Source organism: Trachypithecus francoisi, unplaced genomic scaffold (assembly GCF_009764315.1).
Source record: "Trachypithecus francoisi isolate TF-2019V2 unplaced genomic scaffold, Tfra_2.0 Lachesis_group8, whole genome shotgun sequence".
Classification (NCBI taxonomy): Eukaryota; Metazoa; Chordata; class Mammalia; order Primates; family Cercopithecidae; genus Trachypithecus; species Trachypithecus francoisi.
This window is the reverse complement of record NW_022681473.1, coordinates 42,306,073-42,324,943: the sequence shown is the minus strand read 5'-3', so window position 1 is coordinate 42,324,943 and position 18,871 is coordinate 42,306,073. Positions and strand designations below refer to the sequence as shown.

The window sequence follows — 18,871 nt, the reverse complement described above, 5'->3', positions numbered from 1 at the left end:
TTCTTAATATCAACAATGGAAACCAGAAAAGAGTTAATATCTTTAACACGCTAACCTCAAATCAGGAACACAGCAAAATTACCTTCCAACAACATCAACAAGGAATGATCTTTGTAAATAAAAACTGAGTAAGTTTACCACCAAGAGACCTTCTCCAAGTGAATTTGAGGTACAATCATGGGAAACAAAGTTGTTAAACGAAAACACTGGATAATAACTTGAGAGTTTAGAGATAAGAGATCACTGTTAAAGTTTCCTAAGGTCCATTGTATCATTAAGAAGGAGGGTTTAGATATTAATATTAGATATTTTTAAGTTAAATATGATAAGTTTTGAGAGTAAAAGCATGGGTATAGAATATAACATCCTAACTGGTACAGGGGAAAAGATCATGAAATAAGAAGGCAAACACATATTTAGTCAATTAAAGAACTGAGAGAGAAATGAAACAGAGACATCAAAGGAAGCGGAAAGCACAAAATAGGATAGCAGGGAAAAGTCCAATCATATAGAGTTAATATATGACAATGACAATAGACAAAAATAGACTTTAAAGCAGAAAAGCAGTCACTACAAATAAAAGGTTCAATTCATTAAGATGATATAACAACTGTATATTTGTTTTCATGTCATAAAATTGGTCAAAATACATAAGATGATAATTGATAAAATTTCCTGAAAGAGTGTTACAACGGGAGATTTCAATAGTGCTCCCTCATTTGATAGGACATAGGGAAAAAAACACAAAATAAATATTTCTAAATGTTATAAAGAAGTTATCAAATATTCTATTTTTATAGTCTTCCTCTCATTTTTCTCTCAGTGTATGCAGAGATTCTTAATCTTTTCAAGTCTTTAAGAGAAAGTATATAAAGCTCTAATGCTGGTTTCATTTATTCAAACACTAGAAGTATCTACCATACACTGAACACTATGCTAGGCTCCTGGAAACAAAATAAATAACAGATACAGTTTCCACTTTCATGTTGCTTTTGTTTATACCCTTGGGCATTTTACTTAATCTTTTAGCTTATATTCATAAGAATACAGTTTTGGTGTGAAGATTAAATAAGATTATGTATGTAATGTGCATATGGAGGCTAAAATAACAGAATAATAAATGGTAAGTATAAAATAGATTTTAAAATATTATTTAAGTCTATTGTCAATCTTTATAATTTCATTGTAAATCATAGTGTGAGATACCGCTGCAAATATAGGGAAGTAAGTTCACAAACTTATTTTCTAAAGCTAAAGCTAATATTAGGCCTTGCTATGGTAGAACTCTTCACTGGGTTGTTTCTTTAAAAAAAATAATTTCATGTAACTGACAGGAGGAATTGTCTTTATTCTTGCATTAACGACAAATGTAATCTACAAGATGGCCTTCATGGATTAGAAAAAGGAATCTGACCACAGGGAAAAAGAAATTACTGGTTTTCACTCAAGATTATCTAGAAAAGTGTATTTACTACTGGAATAATAGTTTACCTCTGGGTTGTACCACAGAATGAGAAATTCTACAAGATTATACAACTCTTTTTCCACAAGATTACACAGCTCTTACTGTTTTTATTCTATTCTGGAATTAGAAATTAACTTTCTAAATACCATTTTTTTACCTCCAAAAAAATCCTGTTACCAGCTAACCTGGATATGGACAAAAATATCTTGATTACTGTAAAGTTCTACTTCCCTAGTAAAAATGAATAAATTGCCCTTAAGTTTGGTTATTGGAAATCACTATCAGCTATGGAACACCCAGGTAAACTAATACAACTAGGTTCCTACATGCAAAACAAATATTCTAAACTGTTTCCATAGGGCAGCCACCAAGGGAAAAATGACATTTAACTATTTTAGTCTAAACACTTCATTTACATATAAGGCAACCGTGGTCCCAAGTTTGTGATTTATTAATCTAGTTAACGGCAGAAGTTGTACTAAAACCTGGATCTTCTACTTAAAACGTTTCTTTTGGCTGGGCGCAGTGGCTCACACCCGTAATCTCAGCACTTTGGAAGGCTGAGGCGGGCGGATCACCAGGTCAGGAGTCTGAGACCAGCCTGGCTAGCATGGTGAAACCCCGTCTCTACTAAAATTACAAAAAATTAGCCGGGCATGGTGGCGTGGGCCTGTAATCCCAACTACTTGGGAGGCTGAGTCAGAATTGCTTTAACCTGGGAGGCGGAGGTTGCAGTGAGCAGTGATCGCAGCACTGCACTCCAGCCTGGGCGACAGGGCAAGACTCCGTCTCAAACAAAAGAAAAAAAAAGTTTGTTTTGATTCTTTCATCATCAAGCATTAATTTAATATCCAAAGGCATATATTTGTATTTACTGTGCTTTAAACATTTGTCTGTGAGTCAATGCTTTAAATGGACATACTATGTGGTGACTCATTTTCAGAGTAAGAATTTGCAGAAAATGAGAAACAAACGTTCTTAATAATACAATTTTAATGCATACTGAGGCTGGTTAACTGGTTAGAATACTTAGAATACTAGCTTAACAAGGCCAAACTCTAGATAGGCCAATAGCTTTTCAAACCAACATTCCTGACACTGCCACATATTGGTTGGTTAAAGAAAACTCTTCACTACTGAGGGAGAGAAAGAAAACCTAGAAAAATAAACTATACTGAAAGAAAAAGGGTATTTTGTTTGTCACCTTAAAGCTGCTTTTTCTTTAAACGGTATATACATTTTCAATATTCTTACAAATGGGCCTTCTATTAAAAAGCAAACTATTGCTAATTCCATGGCTTTGAGTACTTCCAATCACTTCCTCTATCCAGCATATCCACGACACCACATGCCAGTTACTTTGCACATTTATAATTGTTTAATAAACTATTCAAAATTAGCATCTAAAATAATTATACTTTGGACACACGAAGGCATATATTTGGTGAGAACATTGTAATTTTCATTTTGTAAACTATATATTCTATATTCAATTAATAATAACACAGCATTGCCTATACAGAACTGAGGCCTGGGCTGAGACCCAAAACTTGTCTTTTCCTAAATGCACCACTCCGAAGAGCTAATAAGAGGTCTGTCCAGATGCTAAGACCAGGTACTTCGAAATCTCCATCCTGCGCTTTACAGGTTTCCAGGGCAGTTAGAACTTTATCTTTCAGAGGTGGAGGGGCCTGACAGAGGCTTTGAAACCTATTGTGCAACTCCTCCCAGGGCACATCTTGGGACTCAGTTCCAACCCAAATGCCTTTCTGAAGGTTATAGTGCAAACGCTGACCCCAGTCTGTTAGCAGACCCAGATAGACAGGAGACAGCGCTGGGTGGCGGCTAGTCACTAAAGTCAAAAGCCCGGCTGGGAGGGCGCGACAAAAGGCAGCAAAGACTTCTGAATTCTCCAGAAGCCAGTGGACTAGCGCTTGGCTCCCCTCTCCAGGTGTTTTGTAGATGCTGGGTTCCGACTCTTCTTGGGGCCGGGGAGACAAAGGCGGCTGCAACAGCGCCACCGCTATCACCTTCAGGAAGTTGTTCTGAGGCAAACGCTCCCACAGGCTGCTGAGAAATCTGGCGGGACCCTCCGCTTCGGCCTTCCCCACCTCCTGCAGACGCTCCAGCAGCAGCTCCGCCTGGGTCTTCATCAGAGAGTCCTCCTGGAGATTCAGGTTTTTTCTATAGCCGTTGAAGCGCAGCATGTGCACCGCGGACCCGCAGCGGGCGAGGCGGGCCAGGCTCTCTTGGAGCGTCTCATCAGCGTCCGGGACGCCAGGGCCCGGAAAGAGTTGCTGCACCAGGTAGTGACGAGCTGCATCCCCGAGGGCCTGGTTCTCCAGCAGGCGCAGAGAGAGCAGGACATCACAGTGACCGAGGGCCTGGAAGTTTGCCAATCCCGGAACTGGACCCCGCCCAAAGCCGCCCTCTTGCCGCCACCGGTTGTGCAGCCGCCGATCCAGAGTCGTGCGAATGGGGCCGTGCCGACCAAAGCGCCGATAGATGTGGCGCAGGTAGCGCGCCCACTGCAGGGCCCGGCGCACAGTGACGGGGTCCCAGGTGCGGACGTGGGTAGTGCGTGAGACCACCAGAAGCTCGGAAAAGCGATCCAAGTGCTGCAGGAGGGATTCCATGAAGTGCGCGAAGGCCCTACTTCCGCTTTCACCTTGGAGACGGCGACTCTCTGTGTACTGATTGGGACATCCGTGAAATGATACGCCTTTCTGCAATGCTATTGGTCGAAATGCATGTCAATCTCCTGGCGTCTTTATCCGTGTTCCTTGACTGGGCAACTTAAAAGCCTTAATACTTTTACTTTCACCACACAAAGAGGTTCTTCTTAGTGAAGGGAGAGCAGATGTAGGGCATCCTACCGAGAATTTCCGGAGCCCATATGCGAGATGATGCCAGTCATGAACGTCTCCGCGCTTCCTTTTGCTATGGAAATGTCCTTAAGTAGAACTTTTCTGAGCTTTGCCTAAAACTAGAATCTGTGTCGAGGTTTTTCAAAATTAAGTAACGCCAGAGACATACCGTGACGTGAGGAAACGCTCCTCAATTAAATTTTAAGATCTATTTGAGAAACATGTACTAAAAATGTACTGACGTCCTATTAATGCCAGGCACTATGCTAAATTCTAGGCCTTCACATTATCCTTTCGTTATTAGAACTGAAGCCCTGATTATTTGAAACAAAAAAAAACTTTAATAATTTATTAAAATTTGCAAAGGAACAAAATTTTACTTCACAATTGTACAATTTTCGTTTTCGTAATTTTTGGGACAAAATAGCTTAATTGACTCTTCTCTCACACAAATAGCTGAAGGAAATGGCATTTAAGCATCGAACAATAATAAATGTTTGATTAAATAAAAACTGTGAGAAGAGAGTAGGGAGGAGAAGGTCCTATGTCGCTCACTGATGCACTTAACAAACATTTGTCAACTCCTAGGAGTTGCGTTGTGTACTAAATGCACAATTCTTACTAAAGTTGATAATATAGTAATTCGTTTGAGCTGAATTTCTTTCTAGTCCTAAAAACACAGCCAAAACTGTTCGAAGAAGTGGGGGGAAGGTGTTTTGTTTTGTACTTTAACAAAAAGGGGAAGAGAAATTTAAAAGAGGGGAAAAGTCATTTTTATTTATTTATTTATTTATTTATTTATTTATTTGAGACGGAGTCTCGCTCTGTCGCCCAAGCTGGAGTGCACTGGCCGGATCTCAGGAAAAGTCATTTTTCATTTATTAAAATAAGCATTCCTTCACTTTTAGAAAGTAAAGCAGTCATGTGCATGCTGTTAATTCAGATTTATGCATTTATTTATTTTGAAACGGAGTCTCATTCTGTCGCCCAGGTGTGGCCAATTTTTGTATTTTTAGTAAAAACGGGATTTCACCTTGTTGGCCAGGCTGGTCTCGAACTCCTGACCTCAAGTGATCCTCCCGCCTCGGCCTCCCAAAGTGCTGGGATTCCAGGCGTGTGCCACCGCGCTCGGCTATTACTGGATTTTTATTTTATCTCAAACTCATATTTGGTCCTGAAATCGTTGTTTTATTTTATCCTAAGGGTACTATGAATCTTAAAATTATTTTTCTTGGCTACTAGAAACTTGGAACCAAATGTGCAGCCTGCCTTTAGCAAATGTACAGGCATCACTAAGTCATTTATTTATTCTTATATTGAACACCTATTACTATATATAGTATGAGGTGCTACAGATTTAGTAGTTAAATAAATGCAGTCCTAGCATGAGTGGAAAAGTTCATGTTGTATCATTTAAGAGAGACATTAAATGAATAACCTCAAATGTGATAGGAGGATGAAATTGAGTAGGGTCACCAAGTCGTAGGTGATAGGAAGGTCTCTTTAATTACTGACTTTTCAGGCCGGGGACAGTGGCTTACGCCTGTAATCCCAGCACTTTGGAGAGCCAAGCCGAGGCGGGTGGATCACCTGAGGTCAGGAGTTCGAGACCAGCCTGGCCAGCATGGCAAAACTCTTGTCTTTACTGGAAAAAAAAAAAAATTAGCTGGGCATGGCGGTGCACACTTGTGATCCTAGCAAATCGGAAGGCTGAGGCAGAATAGTTTGAACCCAGGAGGTGGAGGTTACGGTGAGCCGAGATCTGAGATCGGGCCACTGCACTCCAGCCTGGGCGACAGAGCAAGACTCCCTCTCAAAAAAAAAAAAAAAAGAAAAAGGAGGGGGGAGGGGAAAAAAAAAGAAAAGAAACTGACTTTTTAGTTGAAAATTCAAAGCTGAATGTTGAGAGGAGCCTTCAAGGCTACAGGAATCCTTAATTTTTTTTTTTGCAGGTATCTGAGTTGAAAGAACCAGGCCTATTTAAGGAGATACAAAAATCCAAAAAAACTTTGATTCAAAATGGGTACAAAAAATTAGCCGGGCGAGATGGCGGGCGCCTGTAGTCCCAGCTACTCGGGAGGCTGAGGCGAGAGAATGGCGTCAACCCGGGAGGCGGAGCTTGCAGTGAGCTGAGATCCGGCCACTGCACTCCAGCCTGGGCGACAGAGCGAGACTCCGTCTCAACAAAAAAAAAAAAAAATGGGTATGACAGTGTATGGCAAGAATTACGCAGATTAATTTTAGCTTCATACCTTTCTACTTATGTATTTAAGTCTTGATTTTAAATTCTTCCTTGAGCATAGTAATGTATAAACTCCTACATATTTCAGGTTAGTCTATTTTCATTAACTCAAATGCCTATGAAGTTCCCCCCTGTAGAAGAAAGAAAAGCCTAGGATTTTAGCCTATATTCTTGAGGCAGGGTGGGTAGGGATACAAAAACTTAATTATCATGCAAAGCAGATTTTATATATTTTGAACATTTTAAGAATGTTGCTATGAGAGACTAGATATAAACTGACAGGAGAATTCTCGGAAGACTACAGAGGACTGATACTTGATTTAGGCCTCAAAGTATTTGAACAATCACGGGACAGAAGAAAATCCAAGTGAGAGAAATAATACAAGGTAAAATATATGAGAACACAAATGTGTGTACTGTGTGCCATGAATACCAGGAATAATCTCCCTCCTTTTGGTTTTGATCCCTAAATTCCTCGGATACAGTAAATTGGGGGGAAAAAAGGCCAAATTTCAGCAAATTTTATTTTTATGTATTTACTTTTATTTTTTCTCTTCTTTGGTGAAGTTTTCAAATATTGTAGCTCATAAAATTTTTTTGTCCTCTTTTCATTGCTTTAACAGACTTCTTTTTCTTCTTTTTTGTTTATTTTTATTTCAACAGCTTTAAGGGTACAAGTGTGGATTTTGGTTACTTGGTGGAATTTTATTGTGGTGAAGCCTGAGATTTTAGTGTACCCTTTAACTGAGTAGTGTATGTTGTACCCAACATGTAGATTTTTATCCCTCACCCCATCCCACCTCCCCTGCTTCCAAGTTTCCAGTGTCCATTATACCACTCTGCCTTTGCATACCCATAGCTTAGCTCCCACTTACAAGTGAGAACATGCAGTGTTAGGTTTCCATTCCTGAGTTACTTCACTTAGAATAATGGCCTCCAGTTCCATCCAAGTGGCTGAAAAATATATTATTTCATTCTTTTTATAGCCGAATAGTATTCCATGGTATGTGTATGTGTATGTATGTATGTGTGTGTACATATATATATATAAAAATATAACTTTTTTTATGCACTTTTCAGTTGTTGGGCCCTTATATTGGTTCTGTATCTTTGCAATTGTGAATTGTGCTGTGATAATCGGATACATGCAAATGTCTTTCTGATATAATGACTTCTTTTCTTTGGGGTACTCAGTAGTGGTATTGCTGGATCAAATGTAGCTCTACATTTAGTTCCATACTGTTTTCCATAGAGGTTGTACTGGTTTGCATTCCCACAAACAGTGTATAAGCATTCCCTTTTCACCACATCCATGCCAACATCTATTTTTCGACTTTTTAATAATGACCATTCTGGCTAGAGTAAGGTAGTATCCTTTTCCATAGAGATTGTACTGGTTTGCATTGCTACCAACAGTGTATAAGCATTCCGTTTTCACCACATCCATGACAACATCTATTGTTCTTTGACTTTTAAATAATGACCATTCTGGCTGGAGTAAGGTGGTATCCCATTGTGGTTTTAATTTGCATTTCCCTGATAATTAGTGAAGTTGGGTCCTTTTTCATACATTTGTTGGCCATTTCTGTGTCATCTCTTGAGAAATGTGTATTCATGTCATTTGCTCACTTCTTAATGGGATTTTTTTTTCTTGCTGATTTGTTTGAGTTCCTTATAGATTCTAGATATTTGTCCTTTATCTGATGTATATTTTGCAAATATTTTCTCCCATTCTGTGAGTTGTCTGTTTGCTCTGATGACTATTTCATTCACTGTGCAGAAGCTTTTTAGTTTAATTAGATCCCACTTATTTATTTTTGTTTTTGTTGCATTTGCTTTTGGGGTCTTAGTCATGAGTCTTTGCCTCGGTCAGTGTCCAGAAGAGTTTTTCCTAAGTTTTCTTCTAGAATTTTTGTGGTTTCAGCTCTTAAATTTATGTCTTTAATATATCTTCAGTTGATTTTTCTTAAATGATGAGATATAGGGATCCAGTTTCATTCTTCTACATAGGGCTATCCACTTTTCCCCACACCGTTTATTAAATAAGGTGTCCTTTTCCCAATTTATGTTTTTGTATGCTTTGTCGAAGATCAGCTGGCTGTAAGTATTTGGCTTTATTTCTGAGTTCTCTATTCTTTTCCATTGGTCTATATATCTACTTTTATACCAGTGTCATGCTGCTTTGCTTACTACAGCCTTGTAGAATTTGACGTCGAGTAATGTGATGCCTCTGAATTTGTTCTTTTTGCTTAGGATTGCTTTGGCTTTTCAGGCTGGTTTTTGGTTCCATATGAATTTTATGATTACTTTTTCTAATTCTGTGAAAGATAATGTTAGTATTTTGATAGGAATTGCATTGAATCTGTGTATGGCTTTAGGCAGTATGGTCATTATCATAATATTGATTCTTCCAGGCCATGAGCATGAGGTGTATTTCCATTTTTTTGTGTCATCTGTGGTATCTTTCGGCAGTGTTTTGTAGTTCTCCTTGTAGAGATCTTTCCTCTCCTTTGTTAAGTAAATTCCTAGGTGTTTTATTTTTCTGCAGCTACTGTAAAAGGGATTGAGTTCTTGATTTTATTCTCAGCTTGGACACTATTGGTGTAAAGCAGTGTACGTTGCTTTGGTAACCTGAGACTTTACTAAATTCATTTATCAAATCTAAGAGTCTTTTGGAGAAGTCTTAGGGGTTTCCTAGGTATATTATCACATCATCAGCAAACCGAGATAGTTGACTCCTTTTTTTCCAATGTGGGTGCTTTTATTTATTATTTCTCTTGATTGAGTGCTCTGACTGGGACTTCCAATGCTGTGTTGATTAGAAGTGATGAAAGTGGACATCTTTGTCTCGTTCCAATTCTTAGGGGGAATGCTTCAATATGAATGTTGGCTGTGGGTTTGTTATATATGTCTTTTATTATTTTGAGGTGTGTTTCTTCTATGCCTAGTTTGTTGAGATTTATGTCATAAAGGGATGCTGGATTTTAATGATTGCTTTATCTGCATTTATTGAGATAATCATGTTGCTATTATTTTAATTCTGTTTCTGTGACGAACCACATTTTTTAACTTACATATGTTGAGCCATTGATTCATCCCTGGGATGAATACCACTTGATCATGATGAATTATCTTTTTGATGTGCTGTTGGATTCAGTTTGCTAGTATTTTGTTGAATATTTTTGCATCTATGTTCATCAGAGATATTGGTCTGTAATTTTCCTTTTTGTTATGTCTTTTCCTGGCTTTGGTTTCAGGGTGATACTGTCTTCATATGAAATAGGGAGGATTCCCTCTTTCTCAATCTTTTGCAATAGTTTCAGTAGGATTGTTACCAATTCTTTGAATGTCTGGTAAAATTTGGCTGTGAATCCATCTGGCCCTGGACTTTGTGTGTGTGTGTGTGTGTGTGTGTGTGACAAATTTTGTATTACTGATTCAATCTCACTGCTTGTGATTGGCTTATTCAGTATTTTTATGTCTTCATGATTCAAGCTAGGAGGGTTGTGTGTTTCCAGAAATGTATTCATTTTCTCTAGATTTTCTAGTTTGTTTGCAAAGAGGTGTTCTTGGTAGTCTTGAAAGATATTTTGTATTTCTTTGGGGTTGGTTGTAACATCTCCATTTTCATTTCTAATTTAGCTTATTTGGATCTTCTCTCTTCTTTTCTTGGTTAAACTAGCTAATAGTCAGACAGTGACAAATTCCCTTAGCATTTTCTTGTCTGAGAAACAGTTTATTTTTCCTTCATTTATGAAACTTAGCTTTACTGGTTACAAAATTGTTGGCTGATAGTTATTCTGCTTAAGGTGGCTAAAATAGGACCATAGCCCTTTCTGGCTTAATAAGGCTTCTGCTGAGAAGTTGGTTGTTAGTCTAAAAGGTTTTACTTTATAGGTTACCTGATGCTTTTTTCACACTGCTCTCGGAATTTTTTTTTTCACATTGACTTTAGATATTCTGATGACTTTAGGTCTTGATGTTGGCCTTTTTGCAGTGCATTTCCCGGGAGTTCTTTGAGCTTTTTGTATTTAGATATCTAAATCTCTGGCAAAGCTAGGGACGTTTTCCTTAATTATTCCTTCAAATAAGTAAGTTTTCCAAACTTTTTGCTTTTTCTTCCCCCTCAGGAACGTCAATGATTCTTAGGTTGACGCTTTTACATAATCCCATGTTTCTTAGAGATCTTATTCATTTCTTTTAATTCTTTCTTTTTACTTTTGTGTGATTGGGTTAATTCAAAAACCTTGTCTTCAAGTTCTGGAATTCTTTATTTCACATGGTCTAGTCTAATGTTAAAACTTTTCCCTGCATTTTGTAATTCCCTAAATGTGTCTTTTGTTTCCAGAGTTCTGATTTTTTTTTTCTTTAAAATATCAATCTGTTTAGGAAATCTTTCATTCATAACCTTTCTTTTAAATTTTATTGTATTGTCCTTCATCTTTTTCTTGCATTTCCTTGAGGAACTTAATAATCAACCTCTTGAACTTTTTATCTGGTATTTTAAAGATTTCATCTTGGTTTGGATCCATTGCGGGAGAGTTAGTAGAATCTTTGTGGTATTATAGAATCATGTTTTTACATATTGCTAGAATTATTTTTCTGATTTCTTCTCATTTGGGTAGACCATTTCTTCTAATTATTTCTTGAATTTGTTTTTTATTCAAATGTGGTTTTTCAATTTCTATTTTTCCCTCCTGAGGATGTGACTTTAATGTTTATAGTTTATTTCAGCTCTTGGTGTTTTCAGTGATGAAGAATCTGTGTGAAAAATCTGTATGAACTCCTTGGTGTGATGGCCTTCTCAGATACTGGTTATAGTAGCAATGTGCTCAGTGTGTGAGCAGGTTCACTGTCTCCTATGGTGCCAGAATGACAAAGATGTCATGAAGCTTATTTTGTTCCCGAGTGGTGTACATTAATTCATTCATTAATTTATTTATTTTCTCAGTATTTTATTCACTGGGATGAACAGTTCAGGCTTCAGGCAAGTAGGAGGTATTCATGGGTAAAAACAGGCTGCAGCTAAAGCAGGGGTGTAATGCATTATCCAGTGATGGGCAGACGTCCTAACCTTGACAGAGGCAGCTGGAGAAGCTTTCAGTGAAATGCACTAAGGTCTTTTCATGGTGAAGGGAGGAGCCACTGTAGTTCCCCAGTCAGGCCAGCAGGAAAGTGATCCAACTCCCAGTCACACTCCTGATCCAGTGTTCCAGCTATTCAGATAACACAGGCATCCCTTTTCTTCTGCAGGAATGGTGATGTTACATGTAGAAAGACTATGACTCTATCCCTCATGTAAGTCTGAACCTGGAGGACACTCCTCCTGTGGGGATGCAGTCACCCGGAAGTGTTCCAGGAAGCCTCTCTACACGTGCACCCATGCCAAGCTCCTGTGGGAGAAGCCACAGCTATGTTTGCAGTGATGGGCAAGAGGAAGTGCATTAGTCTGTTTTCAAACTGCTAATGAAGACATACCCATGACTGGGCAATTTATAAAGAAAAGAGGTTTAATTGATTCACAATTCCACATGACTGGGGAGGCCTCACATTCATGGCGGAAGATGAAGGAAGAGCAAAGGGACGTCTTACACAATGGCTAGCAAAGAGAGAGTGAGAGCCAAGTGAAAGGGGTTTCCCCTTATAAAACCATTAGCTTTTGTGATACTTAGTCACTACCATGAGAACAGGATGGGGGAAACTGCTCCCATGATTCAGTTATCTCCCACTGGGTTCCTCCCATAATATGTGGAAATTATGGGAACTACGATTCAAGATAAGATTTGGGTGGGGACATAACCAAACCATATCCGGAAGAAAAAGTCTTCTTCCCCGGGATGCTTCATGAGCACCAGGGCTACCTGATGATTGGAGTAGAGGCACAAACTTTCTCCACTGAGCCCTGCACTGTACCTGTGCCTTTGCTGAAATAAACTTCCCACAAATGGACAATTTGGGACTAAAGGCCTGCAGTCTGGATTCTTTGGTCTCACTGGGTGCTCCCTTGATGTGGTATATTCCCACTTCCCCTGGGAGGAGGGATCCCTGAGGGCCAAACTACTGTCAATCCTGCTGCTTCTCTTCTGGTTCTAGCCACCCAGTGGGGCTGCCATTTTCCAGGATGGTGCTGGGGAATGTCTGGAAGGGATCCAGTGATAGGACCTGTTCTCTAATCTCCCAGTAGTGGATACCAGCAGAAGTTCTGATGGGGGTGGCAGGGGAGTGATGTAGACTCTGAGATTTTCTTGGTTATAAATAGCCTTAATGCATTGCTATTCTCAAATGCCAGCTGTAGTAGTAATATACTGGTCACATGAATAGACTAAAGACCTCCTGGTTACCCAGAGTAATGCAGGCAGTGGTACTAACTGAGGTCATCCAAAAGTTTTCTCCTTCAGGGGAGCTGTGTTTTTGTGCCAACAGATGCTGTAATGGACTGTGTCAGTTGGCCTCCAGCCAGGAGGCGGTGCTTGCAAAAGAGTGTCAGCTGCAGTGATTGTGATGGGATTTGTGCTTATCTTATGTTACCCAGGGTAGGTACTGTGGTGTCTCAGGCAATGGGCAGGGTCATGGGACTCCCCAAAGTCCCTGCCCTTTGTGTTAGGATACTAGGGTAGATGGAGGTGCAAAGCCAGGTGGTGGTTGGATCATCAGGTCCCACACTCTGGCCTCCCACATGCCAGCATAAGCAGCAGCTCTAGTGGAGATCAAAGGGCAGTTCTGTGGCCTCTGAGGGAACATTCCAGGGAGGAGCACAGCTGCCTTTGTTGTGCAGAAGAATCCGTATGGTGAGCAGTGGGTAGTCGATAGCAGTAAGCCTCGCCTGGCCCCTACGCACTTGTCAAGGCACATCTCACACCTGCAGTGTTTCACTTGCAGCAGCTAACTGAGTTCCAGATAGCCTGTGCTCAGCACTCAAAACTGCCCCAGGCCATAAGCCTTCCCTACCAAGACAGGAATGCTGGCTTTCAGACCACACCCCTCCCTGTCTGCCTGCAGAGCTGGAGTGCCCAGGTCCTGCACCTGTGGCTTGTAGTACTTCCCACTTGTCTCAGTTCTCACCAAAGTGGTTCATCCCTGTTCAAGATTATATTGTGAAACTCCACTGGGAGCTTCTTTCAACCGGTGACTGCTGCCTGAGTTAGCTGGCTTACTTCTGAGGTCCCCTGTGAGGTAGGATTTGGAGTGGCTTTCCTCCGTCCCCACTGGAGTCTGGGAGTGCATGCAAAGCATGTCCTAATGCTGCTCCTTCTCATATACTCCTCACCACTCACTAAATCAGCTCCAGTGTTAGATAGGGTTAAGGCCTTCCTCCATGGCCTGGGGCAGGTTCCCCAATGGGAGTATATATCATGGAGGCAGTCTCACCACTCACATTCTGGGGACTCACAGTTTTCTGCCTGACTTATGGATTTACCATGGAGGCAATCCCTCCCCACTCACACTCTGGGGACTCAGTTTTCCGCCTGGCTTAGGGTGTAGGTTGCTGCCCACTGCTTCTTTCAAAGCGTCTATGTTTTTGTTTGCTTGTTTTTTGTTTTTTCAGTTTTTCTGTTAAATTCCTGTGTTGCTTCTTGGAGAAAAGTTCACAGCATGAATCTCTACACAGTATTTTGTCTTTCTCAGTGGGAGAGACATGCTAACAATGCCTCCAATCCACTATTCTGGAAAAACAGGAGATTGTATTAAATTAAGATGTCATTCAAACGATAGGAGTTAGGCAACACAAACAACTAAGGATCAGGAGAAGATGCTTTCACAAACAACCTACCTCACGGGCCCTGGTAAGGATTAAATGGGGTAACAAATATAAAATGCCACAAATATAAAATTGTGGCTGTCTTTTAATATGAATTCTACCACTTACCCACCCACATTGCATAACAGCTGTGCAATTTGGGATACTGACCACAGCTCAGCTCAATGGGGGATTTGATCATTTTGAGCCAATCATGTTAATTCAATCCCCTTCTAATTCAGTAATTAATTCAGGAACCTAGCCTTAAGCCAATCAATGTATAACATTCTCTAATGTCAGAAATTTGTTCAGAAATATCCATATGAATTAATTTTAATCAATTAGGCCTAGAGGATCTAGTGAAAACTTTTATTACTTTCTTCAGTGTCAGTAGATGAACATTAATTAATTTTAAGTTAGCCGTAAGAGAATGTTAGAGTATACAGGCTTAATATCAAACATACTAGATACTTTCTCTCTTCCTCTTTACATAAAGAGGAAGATACATGTGTTATATACATAGTTATATATAAATGGTATATATGTCTAGTAAGTATATATGAACATGTTATATAAAAATTTGTTACCTATTTATATTATTTAAATATAACAATATACAATATTATATTAATATAAATAACATGTTGTTAATATTAATATATATTATATCAATAATACATTTAACTATAATAGTAATATTTATATTATATTAATATATTGATATATAAATATTTATATTATGATATTGATATAATATTAATATATTATGTTTTATTATGCAGTTAATAATTAATAATTATATAAATATTATATAATAAGTTATATATTAGTACATGAATATAATTAAATTAATTTTATCTATTATATTACATATCAATATAATTATATTAACATTTATATATTTTTATATATAATATATAAATATATTTAATATATGAAATATATTTTATATAATTATATAAAAATAATAATATACAATATATTTATATTAATAATTATATGTTATTTATATTAATATTAATAATATATGTTATTTATATTAATATAAATAATATAAATATATTGTAGATAATATATATCAATAATACATTTAACTATATTATTGTTTATATTTATTAATATTGATACAGATAATTACATTGTTATTAATATAATTATATTATATATAATTAAAATATATAATATATAAATATATTGTATGTATTAATAATATATATTGCATATAAATATATTTTATATAATTATATAAAAATAATAATATACAATATATTTATATTAATAATTATATGTTATTTATATTAATATTAATAATATATGTTATTTATATTAATATAAATAATATAAATATATTGTAGATAATATATATCAATAATACATTTAACTATATTATTGTTTATATTTATTAATATTGATACAGATAATTACATTGTTATTAATATAATTATATTATTATATAATTAAAATATATAATATATAAATATATTGTATGTATTAATAATATATATTGCATATAAATATATTTTATATATAATATATAAATATATTGTAGATATATATATCAATAATACATTTAACTATAATAGTAATATTTATATTATATTAATATAAATATTAATATAATGATTATATTATATTAATATAAATATTAATATAATGATTTATATTATATTAATATAAATATTAATATAGTTAAATGTATTATTGATATATATAACAATGTATTACTTAAATCATTTATATTATTAATATACATAATATATTTTATTACTAATATAATATTGTATATTATTATATTTATATTAGGTAATATAATTTTTATTTAAAATAATGTTATACATTTATATATACTTACTAGACATATATAACATCTATATATAGCATAAACTATGTATATACCATACATCTTCCTTTCTATGTAAAAATTATATATGTAATTTATATTAATAAATTATATTACTATAATTTATATAATAGTAATATAATCTATATATTAATATTAATACAATTTATATTGTATTAATATTATATTAATATTTTATAGTCATGTATTTGTAATAAATATTTATTTTTAAATGTAAATTAGTTTATATTTATATATTATTCATATATGTAAACTATAGATTTATATATAAATTACATATATATTTTGTATATATACCTGAAGCCCAAAGCTGCCATAGATATCTCCTTCCCCAAACCAAGAAAATCTCAGAATCACAAATAAAAATTGGATTAAGACAGACCTTAAACAAACATGTTTAAAATTATGTAACCTTACATATATTCCCAAATGCTTTTTTTTTTCCAGTTTCAGTTTTACTTTCTGTTGCTTTCATCTAAATGCACCCAAGTATAAGCCCTTTGGAATACTGTGTGGTACAAATGCTCAATGAACATTGGCTATTGTCGTTATTAATATTACATAAGCTTCCAAAGTATACATCTTCCCATGTCTTCTCCCTATTCCACCACTGCCAAATGTAAAAGGGCAACCACTAACATCTTTTTGGTCTGTGGTGGAGAAAATGTTATCAAAGACAACTTGCTGCTGCAACATGTACTCTGGGTCCTGAGAGGTTTCTAAAAAATCTTGTCTAATGGAAAATTAGGACTTGAAAACTTGAGTTGATTTCATTCTCTACATTGAATCTAATTTTTGTTGTTATTATTACACTTTTTTTTTTTTTTTTGAGACAGAGTCTCACTGTGTTGCCCAGGCTGGAGTGCAGTGGCGTGATCTCGGCTCATTGCAGCCTTTGTCTCCCCAGTTCAAGCGATTCTGCTGCCTCAGCCTCCCAAGTAGCTAGGATTACAGGTACCTGGCACCACACCTGGCTAATTTTTGTATTTTTAGTGGAGACAGGGTTTTACCATGTTGGCCAGGTTGGTCTGGAACTCCTGACCTCAAATATCCTCCTGCCTCGGCTTCTCAAAGTGCTGGAATTACAGGCATGAGCCACCGCACCTGGTTTGTTACTATTTTAAGATATGCAAGAAATTATAGGACACTATGCAACTGATAGACCAATGAAAACAAGTTATTCTGATGTTTCTACTCTGAACAATATTATATTCAATGACATGCACACCAATTGCATCTTTCTGCTTGATGAAATAATATTTCTTTATATGAACAAATACAATTGGACTCCACATCTTCAAACAAGGCAGTCATAGAGGGTTTTTTCCTCATTCAGAAATCAACTTTTTGGGAAATTTTTGGATGTGTTGGCAATCACTCTGAGGGTAAATATTATGGGTGGTGATTATACTGATACCAACTCCACTCCACTATCTCAGTCAAGTCAGGGATAAGGTTAGGTCTTTCTATGTGCTTTGGTAGCAACTATAAAGAGCAAGCTGGAGCAATTTTTTTATCGAGATTTCTAATAGAAACTTTGCAAACATATCTGCCATGTTTGTGGTATTGCAAACTATCTTTCTGGAAAAAAGCTTTCCATATTGCTGTAGTTTGAATGTCGTCTCCAAAACTCATGTGAAATTTAATTGCCAATATAATAGTATTGGAATGGAAGGCTGTTAACAGGTGATTAAGTCACGTGGGCTTTGTCCTCATATGATATTAAGTAAATGGTTAGTTAGCCCACGAGTAGGTTTCAGATAAAAGTAAGTATAGATCAATTTCCTCTCTCTCTTGCCGTCTTTCACCATGTGTTGCCTTCTGCCATGTTTTGAAGCAGCAAGAAGGTCCTCACCTTGGACTCCCCAGCCTCCAGGACCATGAGCCAAATAAACATCCTTTCTTTCGAAATTACCAGTCTGTGGTATTCTGTTATAGCAGCAGAAAGTGGACTGAGACATAGATCTTAGTGGTATTTACTTGTAAAATCATGATTTCTTCATTTCATTGATTTCCCTTACAAAAGGGGAAAATCGCCAAATGAATTGTAATGGATAGAAGACTTTATGCATGTAAAATCTGGTGATTAGGTTTTCAGTCTTGCATCCTGTGATATTATAACTATTCCCTGATCAAACTATAAATGCCATACTAAATCTTTAAAAAAATTAAATGTATATTTTAATGGGGAAAACACACTAGGTTTACCTTTCCTACCATTAGAGTTATTTTCAGTAGGCCATAATAGACTGTAACTAGGCAAAAAGTTTTCTGGGTCCTGAGCATTCTACTTCATGTACAGCAGAAAGGGTTACAAGTGTATTCCTGAGATATCAATCTCCTTTACCTTTGGGGCATATGAATGAGGTCTGGGACATGACTGTCATTACTGAGATGGAAAGAGATCCTATAATCCATCCTGTGGTCTTCTTTAGATATTCATTACCACCTGGACACCTATACACTAGCTAGAATGGGCATACATTGCAATCCATCATAGACGAAGGGTCCATGAAGTTAGTGGAAGAATTTCAGATGTCCAAGAAGGACATAATAGAACCTAGTGAATTCAGAGGAAGGTAGTGGAAGAGGAATTTAAAGATAGAATTTCCTTGTGGGCACACATCTAAATGTTGGCCACAAATCTGTTTTCACAAATTTGAGATACATCTTTTTAGTTCCAGTGGGTGTGACTTTA

The 18,871-nt window shown here is 36.7% G+C and overlaps 2 protein-coding genes across 4 annotated transcripts in view; one reads left to right on the top strand and one right to left on the bottom strand.

The window, feature by feature from the left end:
• Positions 1-1,328: 1,328 nt before the first annotated feature.
• On the bottom strand, positions 1,329-5,065 carry FANCF (FA complementation group F). Its single transcript, XM_033204652.1, has one exon. The coding sequence runs from the start codon at positions 4,099-4,101 to the stop codon at positions 2,980-2,982; it is 1,122 nt and encodes a 373-aa protein (XP_033060543.1). The 5' UTR covers positions 4,102-5,065; the 3' UTR covers positions 1,329-2,979.
• Positions 5,066-6,534: 1,469 nt separating this feature from the next.
• GAS2 (growth arrest specific 2) overlaps positions 6,535-18,871 on the top strand; it is a 187,530-nt gene continuing 175,193 nt past the window's right edge. For all 3 annotated transcript variants that reach the window (XM_033204651.1, XM_033204648.1, XM_033204650.1), the window contains exon 1: positions 6,535-6,960. The gene's annotated coding sequence lies outside the window, so the exon portion shown is untranslated. The remainder of the gene's footprint in view (positions 6,961-18,871) is intronic.